Here is a 12,425-nt window from a genome sequence, read left to right on the forward strand (position 1 = left end):
GGAGGCACCCCGCTCCAGAGTCTCTCTGGGCCGGATGCGCTTGATTTTGAGAGAGCCGTCTTCGGCTGTAAAGGTTTCAACTTGAGGATCTTCATCCTCCTGGTCTGTAAAAACTTCTGGGTCATCGCCAAGACGGTTAGAGGGTGGTACAGAATCTTGAACCATCTTCGAGTTACTCTCCCCACAGACGGCACCAAATGTTTTGGGTGTTTTTGTCCCGTGGGAGAGTTACAACACGAAGACTAATCCGCAGTGAGCTGTACCTACAAAACAAACGGAGACACCGGTTGGGTGGTGCTCCGCCTCCGACGCATAAGTTAGTAACTTGAAACGGAATAGAGAGAACGGAAATTTAGGTGGGTATCTGCTCGAATTCCAAGCTCAGTTCTTTCTCTGATGTAAGAGAATAAGTGTGTAATAAATGATTCAATGTGTCCCCAAAATGGGGAAATATCTCCCTATTTATAGGGTCGTTGGAAAAAGTGCCCCTACCTAGGTCACTTGACCTAGATTTTAGTGGGCTGCGCCGTTTTACGGCGCTTCTAGGAGTTTGGGCCTTTGAAAGCCGCCATTTCAGAAACATATCTGAGGGCGCCAAGTGTCAAGAGGACGTTGAGCCACATGGGTCATCCTGATCTCGACACGTGGCAACCTCTCATTGGTCCACGTGTCAAGAGGATGTTGAGCCACATGGGCCATCCTGAGCTAGACACGTGGCGACCTCTCATTGGTCCACGTGTCTTGGGTAAAAATACCCTAAACATTTATACTACCTATACTTTCACTAAACTAGTTAGTGGCAAGTAAAGGGTCGAACCACGAAGAATAAGTGGAACATCTAAAACACTACTTAGAGGAAACAACGAATACTAGGGAAGTGGAATATAATTACATTAATGCATTCAACAACATTGCAATTAGATGAAAATGACCTCAATTAGGAACAATCAACACACTCAACTCACTCTCGCGCAATTAAGCATGTTAATTATCCTACTAAGCTAATTCACTCTCATGTAACTAACCTAGCATAGGTATGGAGGAATTTAGATTCTGAAACAACTCACTTTCGCACAATTAATTAAAAGCACAATTAAGAACATAGAATCAATTATCTAGAAAGATTCTAATCCATATAAGCATCATCCATACACAATAATCAAGAATCAATTTCATACAATTCACAATCAATCATTCAATTAATCAACATAATCTTCATCCAATCCCTTGGAATAAAATCTAAACTAACATGATAAAAAGAACATGAAAAGCAAGGTAAAACTAGAATTAAAGCTAAAATAAAACTATTAAACTAATTTACAACTCTTATCAACAAGAAAATAAACAAAAACAAGAAATAAAGGAAAGCAATAAAGATAAGAGAAAGTTAGAAATGCTCATTGAATAGATAAGAAGAGAATCCACATAATTTCTTCTTCAATCTCTCAAAAACTATGTGTCAAAAAAAATCTCTCAAAAACTCCATGAAAAATCCAATCTTTTTCTCTCTAAAATTACATACTCTTAAACTAGACAAAGAAACTTGCAATCTAACTCTATGAGAGAGAAAATAAAAGAGGCTAAAACTAATCTAGGGTGAATAATCGTTTATTCAAAGTTCCAAGAGAAATAACCCCTAAAATGGGTATTAATAATACAAGCTCAAAATAAAGAAAAATACACTTTAATAATCTGACAGGCTAAAGTCATATCACCTAATCAAAAGTAATTCCTAAATCCTCTAACTAATGTAGATAGGGAAGTAGGGTCGAATCCATACAGAAACGAGTCTTTCTATTCCTAATTAATTAATATAATCTAGATTATAAAGTAACCAAAATATTATTATCGAAGGGAACTAAACTACGAAGGTTAAGAATAAGGAGAACACAATGAAAAAAAGGCCTAGGGCATAGGTTCACCAATAAATAATATTCCAGGGTAAAACATAATAATCAATCATCAATGCATAAATTAATCAGACTATAAAGGGCTTTCTCTACGTATTACAATCACACAATTAATTTACCGGTATTAAATCTCATCTCTCGAATCTCGACTTAACCATTTATAAATTAACCTGCCTATTGAAACTAAACCTAAACATCAATTCTCATCTTTCGAATCTCGAATCAATATTGTCAAACTCATGCATAAAAGATATGCGCAAATCTAGTCACAGAGCATTAAATTAATCAATAGAAAATTAATCTAGCATTGACAATTAACAACAATAAATTACCCCTTCATATTATTTATGGATCCTCATAAACCCTAGAAATAAAACTACTCACACATAATTAAATCTAAACAAATCAAAGTATAAAACAAGACATGATCAAAGGAACAAAATAAATAACTAAGGTTAAGGGAAGAGAAATTGTTACCAAAGAAATCTGAAATTAAGAATAAAGTCAAGAACAAAGTTTTAGAGAGAGAAACTAATCTAAAAGCTAAGTAGAGAGAGAAAATCTAAAAGAGAAGGTCCTTAAAATTACGTACAAAAATCGTACTTAAACCTCCCTAAAACAAATCCTAATTGAAAACTAATCAGATCCCCTAAAAAACACGCGCCCGATCGGGCCCGCCTTTTTCTCTGCGTACTCTTCTAAATAGCCCGCCCGATCGAGCTAGCAGCTCACCTGATTGAGCGCGCCTTTGGCCACGCCCAGCACAACTCTCGCGCGCCACGCTCGATCGAGCTAAGCTTGCCCGATCAGGCCCTTGCTTCACCTCAAGGCTTGGAACTTCGATTGGGCTTATTTCTTCATCCCAATCCGGATATCCACTTAGGGTCTTGACCATTTGGTCCAAATACCTCGGTATCCCGATTACCGAGCCCTTAATCACTGGTTCGATGGCTCTAACCGGCCCTGGGCTATAGAAACTGGTCGTGCTTCTTTAGTGCTCGTAATCGCTCCATAATATCTCAGGAAAATGCTCCAAAAGCACAAGTCCCTGCAAAAGTCAACCAAATCTACGAAAACACTAGAAAACACCAATTAGTAATAAAAGTGGCTCTAAAGAGCCAAAAACACTACTAATTATGACCAAGGGACGGGGTTAAAACACTATATAAATCGGACATATCATAATCCCAACTATGAGCGATTAACTTTTAATAATCTCAACTAAGGTTTATTATCTAAAAATCCTAACTATTGGGTATGATTTCTACAAATAGTCCCAATGACCGATAACCTGTTGAAAGAGTTTTTTTTAATTTTATTTTAATAGCCACATTTAAATTCGAAAGTGGTCCAATTTTTATTTTTATTTTTTTATAATTCGAAAGAGTTTTTTCCCAGCCAACTTATCCCCACCTTCAAACCCTAAACCGCACCCCTAACCTTGCCAGAAGCGCCAATTTAACAAGGGAATAAACGCGTCGCCTATTGTCTATCCCGGAGATCAAATCCAATTTATACAACCTAATACGAGTATAAGGCAAGAATAGGGGTCGAACCACAGGGAACGAATAAACACCACCAAATGTTATCGACAATTAAGCTAGTCCAGAATAGGAGATAAATAAACTAAAGTCTAAAGATGCTAAAACAAGAAATAAAACACTAAGAGAAATGGTTTAGTTATAGCATTCACTTGAACATAAACAAAGACATAGAAATTTAATTAATTATGAACTAAACATGCTCGAATATCGAAGTAAAGGATCCAATCTAGCCGCCTTCCGGGGTCAATTAGCTTCTCCTAACATAGCCTCTATACTTCCACATTAGAACCATATACTAGGAGGTGCTATCAAATAACGATTGATACAAATGAACTTAGCTAAGTCAACTTGCGTTTCATGATAGTATAGAATCACTCCCAATCAACTAGCAACATGCATTTTGCAAGTAGATTGAAGAATATCAAACATATAAAGACTTTAATCACAAATAAATCAATTCCAAACCCTAGAACATGCTCAAGGTCTAACTACACCACAACCATCCCCTTAATGGGCGAATTACTCATTAATCTTGATAACAACAAGATTAACCAACAAATAATCAAGAATCAACATGATGAACAAGCAATACCAACAGCAAAAACAATAATCAAAAGAAAGCAAATAAAATAGAGGAGAGAGAATTAGAGATTCTCATTGATTGAAGATGAAAGTATACAAACAAGATGATCAATCTTCTTCTTCAAAATCCAAACTCAACGATGGTGAAACCCTTACTTTCTCTCTCTAAACTATTCTAATCCTAAGCTAAACCTAGAGAGAGGGAAGCTCTCCTAAAACTAATAAAGAAAATAGAATAATTGATGATTCTCTCTAATTACCCCAATATTGGGTATTTATATTAACTAAGCAAAATAGAAAAAAATAAAGAAAAAAAGGTGAAACAAAGAAAAAGGGAAAAAAAACGAAAATAAGAAAAAGAAAGTTAAAAAAAAAAAGAAAATAAAAAGAAAAATAAAACAAATTCCTCCCACGAAAGTCAGACCCCCCCCCCCCCAATTCTCCTCCTTTCAAATTGAAGCTACTCTAAATTCCATAGAAGCGCATAACCATCACCACCGTTCATCAACCATCGATAATAATAATCAACGGTAATCATCAAGCATCATCTTCGACCTTCAATATCAACCGTTCGATCTTATTAATTATCATGTGAAAAGCTCGTGAAGTGGTTCGATCGAACCAGGGGTTGGTGTGGCCGAACTACGAGTGTGTTCGATCGGACCATGGGTAAGTTCGGTCACACCTCTTCAATTTAGAAAACTTCATATGTTTGACTCTTTTGGCACTTCGACCGAACTCCTCAACAGTTTGCCCGAACCTTGAGAATTTGCTATTTGCTCTGATTTTGGGCGCTTTATTGAAGGGTTGCAATTGGTGCGGTGATGATGGTGTGGGTTGGTGGTTTGTCGCATTGGTGAGGGAGGTAATTTTGTCATAGCTGCAGTGGTCAATTTGGGATTGTGGTGGCGAATTGATTGCGGGCTGCTCTGGTGTTACTTGTGCTTTGGTGTTGCGAGTGGCTGTGAGGAGCCATTGTTGGCGTCAAAGGAAGGTGGTCAGGTGGTTTAATGGTTAAGGGGTGAATGTGGTGACTGATGGTGGTTTCGGTGTTGGGCGAATTGCAGGCTGCAATTGTTGGCTGCTAGGTGCGGTGGAGGTTGCTGGTTGCTGTTGAATGCAGGTGAATTGGAGAAGGGGAGTATGGAATTGAGTGGTTGTGGTTTAGTGGTGATTGATGGGAGGTAGAGATGCGGTTGGAGGTTGATTGTTGCGGTGGTGATTGGTGGTTGGAATTGCAGGTCGAATGTGAATTGGTAGGTTGATTTGGTTGTGGTGGCAGTAGGTGAGTTAGTTGTAGGTGTTTGGTGATTGACAATTGACACAACCCAGAAACCGAACTCACTTGACTTGAAACCCGAACACCTACACACAAAACCGAGGAAAGGAATTGAGACAAATAAAATAAAATAAATAAAATGGAAATAAATAAAATAAAATAGAAAATAAAAGAAATAACACTAAACTAATAAAAATTAAATAAAATTATACAAGTAAATAAAATCAAATAAAATAACAAAATAAACTTAAAACTAATAAAATCATAAAAAGAACTAAAACGTGCCAAAATAACGAAATAAACTAGTTTTTTTATTAACGAGAAAACAAGAGAATAAAATGGGAAAATAAGAGAAACCGAACAAGAAAATGACTCTTAAACTACTTCTTAAGAGTGACATAAATGTCACTTATTAGCGGCCACCCCCCATATCCACCTACATCGGCCGACCGACCCTATCTTACCCACCCCGACCCCTGAAACGACCACCCCGACCCTAAAAACTCGAATTGGGCTGGTGGTTTTGGGGGGTCGAGGTTCACGCGGCCGGTGGTTTTGGGGGGTCGATGTTCGAGAGGTTGGTGGTTTTAGGAGTCGACGTTGGCTAGGCTAGTGATTTCGGGGGGTTAGGAGTCACGCGGATGGTTGTTTTGGGGGTGGAGGTTAGCGTGGGCTGGTTGTTTTAAGGGTCACGGTTGGCTGGGATTGTAATTTTAGTGGTCGGGATTCACGCGGCTGGTGGTTTTGGGGGTCTAAGTTCACCAACCGGTTGGTTTTGGTGGCCTTAAGGTGGTGGCCGACGAGGTTAGGAGGTGGAGGTTAGGGTTTCACGGTGGTAAAGGGGTGGCTGAGATTTAAGTTTTATTTTTTTTTTAGATTTTTAGTTTTTTTTTTAAAAATTTGGACCAATCACATGATGACACGTGTCATGGTAACCTGTTATAACAGTCATTGACTTAGTGTTGACCGGTTGGGACTATTGTTGGTAAACTACCCATAATTAGGATTATTAAATAATAAAGGGATTATTAAAAGTAAATCACTAATAGTTAGGATTATTAAAGATATTTTTTCTAAAAATAATGAAAGAAAAATAAAAGAAAAGAAAGTAATGAAAAGAAAAGGAAATAAAAAAAGAAATTAAATTAAATTAAAAGAAAATATAACCAAACATCTTCCCAAAATCATCGGACCACGAATCCTCCTTCATTTCGTGACTGCTTTGCTCTCTGATCATCATCATCCAACCAAGAACCTTCGAATCATCACCGTTCATCGCAATAATCAACAATCAATCACAATCTCAACCGTTGGATCTCCAAGACATTAGGATTCACGAGAAAATCACCTGATTTCTAGTGACCCAATAGGAGAGTCCGCCACACCCATCGGAGCGTCCGCTTTTGCATTCTTCCTCAAATTGAAGAAAGTGAATAAAAGAGGAGTGACCGCTTCGTAATACAGAGAGCCCGCACCGTATGGGTTTGCAATTTGGGGCTAATTGGAGCCTACGAATTGCTGCGATTGCTGAGCTGCGAAGCAAAGGGTGGAGCGCGGCGGTCGTGATTGGTGGCTGAAGGTGACTGCGGTGTCGGTGAATTCGGTGGGTCTGTTGTGGGTTTGCATGGCTAGAATGGGTGAGATAGTTTGGTGGCTGCTAATTGGAGGTGAATAGGTGTGAGGTGATGCAGGGGAAGTGGGCTGTTTGTGTGTTTGTTGCGGTTAAGTTCGGTGGTGCAGTGGCTATGAATTGCATGGTTCTTGGAGGTGGTCTGGGTGTGGGGTTTGAGTGATGCGGTTCGTGCTTTGGTGTTGAGGGGTGGCCAATTGCTGCGTTGCGGGGTAAAAAGGAGGTGGTACGGTGTTTGAGGTAGGCTGGGATTGGTGGTTGAAATTGGTGGCGGTATGTGGTGGTAAATTGGAGCTTGCAGCTATGACCTGCTCTGTTGCGTGGGAAAATTGAGGGAGCGGGGGAAATATGAAGGAAGGTGTGCTGTAGGTTAGGGAAAAGGTGGGGTAGGATTATGGGGCTTGAAAGCTTGCTGACACCTTTGACTCAATCCCGGAACACCAACCACGACCTACAACATAAACACGAGGGTATTATTAAGAGACAAAATAAATTAAAATAAAAAATAAAATTTAAGTAAAATAAAATATTAAAACCAAAAGAAATAATTAAATCAAAAGAAATTAAATAAAATAAATAAGAAAACGAGAGGAAGCTAGAAAATATTAAAAACAAAAACTAAGAACTTGAGCTACAAACATAATAAAGAAAGAAATATAAAAATAAAATACGAAATTAAACTAAAAACTATTAAAAATTACAAAAATACTCAAAATAAAGATCGAAAAAGGAAAATACAAAAAAGGACATAAAAGTCACTCATCAAACTCCCCCAAATCAACACGAAACACAAGATAAGGAGAATGATTTATTCAAGCAAGAAAAACTAAAAAGAGAAATAATATACACTAACTCACTTTCGTATGAATCACGGTCAATTTTAGCAACAAAAAAAAGTCATTTAAACCCCTAGATCTCCCTATAGGACGAGTGTGCCCTCGTGAGGGTTTCCTAAGAGTTTAACCCACAACTCTAGACAAAAACCAAGGCAAACACTAGTAGAAAATATGTAATGGCAAGCGGTTCAAACCCCCTAATGGCAAGCGGTTCTGAACCGCATGCCTTTAGGGGGCTTGCCAATTGGTCTTTAAAAAGGCAAGCGGTTCAGAACCGCTTGCCAATTGTAGTGAAGGGGCAGCGGGTTTCGCGCCAAACCGCTGCCCATTAGGGGTATTAAAAATAAATTTAATTTTTTTTTTTGGTTTTTTTCAATTAAATTGATATATAATCAAACCATATGTAAAAACATTAATATTTTTATTAATTAATTGTTATAATATTATAATTTCTGATTTTTCTTCAAAAAAAAAATTACAATTTCTGATTTTCAATCACAAAAAAAAATTAACAAAAAAAATTAAAAATAATTACAATTTTGGTTTTCAACCACCAAACACCACCAGCCACCACCACCACACACCACTAGCCACCAGTCACCACCATCCAACAGCCACCAGCCACCACCCCACACCACCAGCACCACGACCCACAGCCACTCAACCACCACGACCTCCCACCAAAAAAACCCCTCACCGAAACTACAACCCCCAGCCACCCACCCACCACGACCCCCCATCCAAAACCAGATCCCCACCCACCAAAAAACCCCTCATCAAAACCACGACCCCACCCACCAAACCAGATTCCCACCCAAACAACAACCTCCACCCACGAACCTAACCCAAACCACGACCCCCACCCACCATGACCCCCCACCAAAAATCAAATTAAAATCAAAAATAGATTCTACAAGGGTTGACTTTTTCTTGACTTTTCTCTCTTCCATGGCGATTCTCTGAGCTGGTTTTTTCACTCGGTTTGATTGGTTATGGCTAAGAAGAAGAAGCAGGCAACTCCAACTCCTCAACTCTCAAACTTAGCATCTTTGACTTCAGTGAATTCTGGCTTGAATCAACTCAATGCTGATGGTTTTTCTGCAAGCATTTCTTCGATCCTTGAGGAGTCTGATATGGATGAACTTATTACTCCGCCTCCTTATCTGGTGAATCCTTCTGCTGCTGGTAAGATTACTAGAACTGAACTTAGAGCCCTTGAATTGAATCATCAGTCTGTTTTACCTAGTTTTCTGCGGAAATCTAATGAAACAGTAACGAGGGTTTCTCGGGTTACTGTTCCATTGGATCCTGGAGCTATTAAAGGAGATCCAGCTCAATTGAATGGTATTGACAGCTTCCTAATGCTTGTGCTAGTCTCAGTTTTGGAGATATTGCTCCAAATCGAACACAATCAGTTATTAGAGCTCCTAGAGTTACTGTTCCATTGAATACTGGAGCTGGTTCTACTACTGATGGCATGGGTGTGCCTAAGAATGCTGATAGTGCTTCTGTGGGTGCTGAGGTGCCTCAGGAAGCTAATCCAAGATCTAATCCCAAACTCACTGCTAAAGGAGCTTCCCTGGCTTTTATTGCTCCTGTTCTTAAGGATGGAAAGTCTATTGCTCAGTTGCAGACTGCTGAATTGCAAGCAGGTAACCTTAAATGGAAATACTCTGTTGTTTTCTATGTTATTGGTTATTACCCTACAATGCTGCTGTGCATAGATACATTTCTGAAAATTGGAATTCCATTGCTAAACCTGATATATTTTGGCATGATGATGGTTACTTCTTGATTAAGATGCAAAATGACTATGATATGCATACTTTTATGAATGCTGGTCCACATATGTTCTATGGCAGAGCAGCTATTGTTAAACCTTCGAGTGATAAGTTTGACTTTCATTTTGAAGTTCTCAGAACTGTTTCTTTATGGGTGAGACTTCCTAATCTTCCTCTCAATTGCTGGGGGGTTGATACCTTGAGTAGAATTGGAAGTGTTATTGGGGTGCCTCTGTATGCTGATGACTGTACTTCTAAGCAATTAAGGGTTACTTTTGCTAGATTGCTTATTGAAGTTGATATTACTAAACCTTTGCCTAAGAGTATTTAGGTTGAGAATCCAGATGGCAACCTCATTGAACAGAAGCTTATCTTTGAGTGGTCTCCACCTTTTTGCAAGAAGTGTAATAAGGTAGGTCATGACTGTAATGCTCCAGCTAAAAAGTCTCAGGCTCAGAAGAAACAGCCTGGTACTAAGGAGCAAGCTAAGGTTTAGGCTCCTAGGCAGCCTAATCCTGCCCCTACTACTGCTGCTGCTATTCCTGTCTCTAATGATGTGAATAAAACAGTTCATGGTGCTGCCGTTATTACTCCTGCTCCTACTACACACAAAGCTAATTCTGATTATGATTGGAGAATAGTTGGCAGGAAGAATAGAAGTTTTAGTGTATCTCACCATGTGCCAGATTTGTCTAGCTCTAATCCTTATTCTTCTTTGTTTGAAGATACTCACACTGATCCTATCGGGGGTGATGGTAATCCCCCTCTGGGAGGATGATTGTTGTCTCTTGGAATATTATGGTGTTAATGACCCTAATAAAGTAGCTTCTGTCAAGAAGTTAATCTCTGAGCAATCTGTTGATGTAATTGGTATTCTGGAAACCAAGGTGAAACTGAAGAATTGTGTCAAATTATAGAAGAAGTTTGGAAAAGCTTGGTCTTGGTTCTGCAATTACTATCATTCTTATAAAGGAAGAATTGGGTTGGTTGGTTACAGGACAAAGTGAATGTGACTGTTCTTTCTTCTCATGAGCAGTTTGTTCATGCTGATATTTGTTCTAAAGACTTATATCATCATTTCTTAGTTACTTTTGTGTATGGTCTTCACTCTATTCATGATAGGGTTCCTCTTTGGACTGGTATTAGCAACATTTCAGTGTCTTCTGATCCTTGGTTCTCATTGGTGATTTTAATTCTGTTCTTCATGATGGTGATAGGTTTAATGGTGCTCCTATTACTGATTATGAGGTGAAACACTTTAAAGAGTGTATTGAGACCATGGACTTTTGTGAAATCAAGAGTAAGGGTTCTTTCTATTCTTGGAATAATAAAGGGCATGGTGATGATAGGGTTGCTACTAGAATTGATAGAGGTCTGGTTAATCAAGCCTGGATGTCTATTTACAGTTCTGCTGAAGCTATCTTTCTCCCTCCCTTACTTTCTGATCACTGTCCTATTTTGGTGGAGGTCTGTTCTCATAATCTTGGGAAGGGAAGGCCTTTCAGATTTTTGAATTGCCTTGCTGATCACAAAGATTTTTGCTCTATTGTTGAAGCTAGTTGGATTAAGGTGTCTAAGAGCACTGCTATGACTGATGTTTGGCAGAATTTGAAAACTGTTAAACAAGGTCTTAAGAGCTTAAACACCAAATATTTTGCAAATATTGATGATAGAGTTGATCAAGCAAATTCTGCTTTAATCCAAATCCAAGAGAAGCTTGCTGTTGATATTACCAATGGAAACTTACATTTACAAGAAGCTGCTGCTATTGAACAAATTAAGCAGTAGTTCAATATTCAGGAGAACATATACAAACAAAAAGCTAGAGTGGATTCTAACATATACAAACAAAAAGCTGTTTGTTGTACTATGGTCTATAAATTAATCTCTAAAGTGCTTACTCATAGAATTGCTCAGGTTGTGGGATCTATTGTTAGTGATTCTCAATCTGACTTTATTCCTGGGAAGCATATTGGTGATAATATTCTTTTGGCTACTGAGCTCATCAAGGGTTACACTCACAAATATATCACTCCTAGATGTATGCTCAAGGTTGATTTGAGGAAAGCTTATGATTCTGTTGAATGGAGCTTTCTTAAGATTGTGCTTGAGGAAACTGGCTTTCCTCAAAAGGTGGTTAATTGGATTATGACATGTGTCTCTTCTGTTTCTTATTCTATAATGGTGAATGATTTTCCTTCTAAGCCCTTTCCAGCTCAAAAAGGGTTGTGACAAGGTGATCCTATGTCTCCTTTCCTTTTTGCTCTTTGTATGGAGTATCTGCCTAGGTGTTTGAAAGAGATGACTCATGATCCTAATTTCAATTTTCACCCTAGATGTGAGAAGTTTGGTATCTCATATGATGTTTGCTGATGACTTATTGCTCTTTGCTAGAGCTGATGCTGGCTCTATTCAGCTTCTTTTGAATGCTTTTCAGAAGTTTTCTAGTGCCTCTGGTTTGTCTGCTAACCTTAGCAAAAGTGAGGTTTATTTTGGTGGTTTACTTGAAGCTGAAAAAGATAACTTACAGGCTATTCTTGGGATGAGTAGGAGTACCCTTCCTTTCAAGTATCTTAGTGTTCCTCTTTCTTCTAAGAAGTTGACCATTTCTCAGTGTAGACCTTTGATTGAGAAAATTACTGCTAGAATTGATAACTGGTCTGCTAGACATCTCTCTTATGCAGGAAGGTTACAACTCATTAAAAGTGTTCTCTTTGGCATCCAAGCTTATTGGGCTCAGATCTTTATTCTTCCCAAAAAGTGCTTAGGGAAATTGAATCTAGATTTAGGGTGTTTCTTTGGACTGGCAAAAATGTTTATTCTAAGAAATCTCCTGTTTCTTGGAATCATATGACCCTCCCTA

The 12,425-nt window shown here is 38.6% G+C and overlaps 1 protein-coding gene across 1 annotated transcript; it reads left to right on the forward strand.

The window, feature by feature from the left end:
* Positions 1-9,581: 9,581 nt before the first annotated feature.
* LOC110713310 lies at positions 9,582-11,350 on the forward strand. The gene is made up of 6 exons (XM_021891768.1): positions 9,582-9,830; positions 9,894-10,032; positions 10,132-10,317; positions 10,388-10,449; positions 10,560-10,735; positions 10,780-11,350. Exons 1-6 carry the CDS (start codon positions 9,582-9,584, stop codon positions 11,348-11,350), a joined length of 1,383 nt encoding a protein of 460 aa, XP_021747460.1.
* Positions 11,351-12,425: the final 1,075 nt, after the last annotated feature.

Source organism: Chenopodium quinoa, unplaced genomic scaffold (genome assembly GCF_001683475.1).
Source record: "Chenopodium quinoa cultivar QQ74 unplaced genomic scaffold, ASM168347v1, whole genome shotgun sequence".
Lineage (NCBI taxonomy): Eukaryota > Viridiplantae > Streptophyta > Magnoliopsida > Caryophyllales > Amaranthaceae > Chenopodium > Chenopodium quinoa.

Excerpts from the sequence above, each read along its gene's own strand:
- LOC110713310 (XM_021891768.1), top strand. The coding sequence starts at position 9,582 with ATGCAAAATGACTATGATATGCATACTTTTATGAATGCTGGTCCACAT. Across the intron at positions 10,033-10,131 it reads GGCTCAGAAGAAACAGCCTG|TTCATGGTGCTGCCGTTATT; the intron begins GTACTAAGGAGC and ends TGAATAAAACAG. Across the intron at positions 10,450-10,559 it reads TTGGTATTCTGGAAACCAAG|GACAAAGTGAATGTGACTGT; the intron begins GTGAAACTGAAG and ends GGTTGGTTACAG.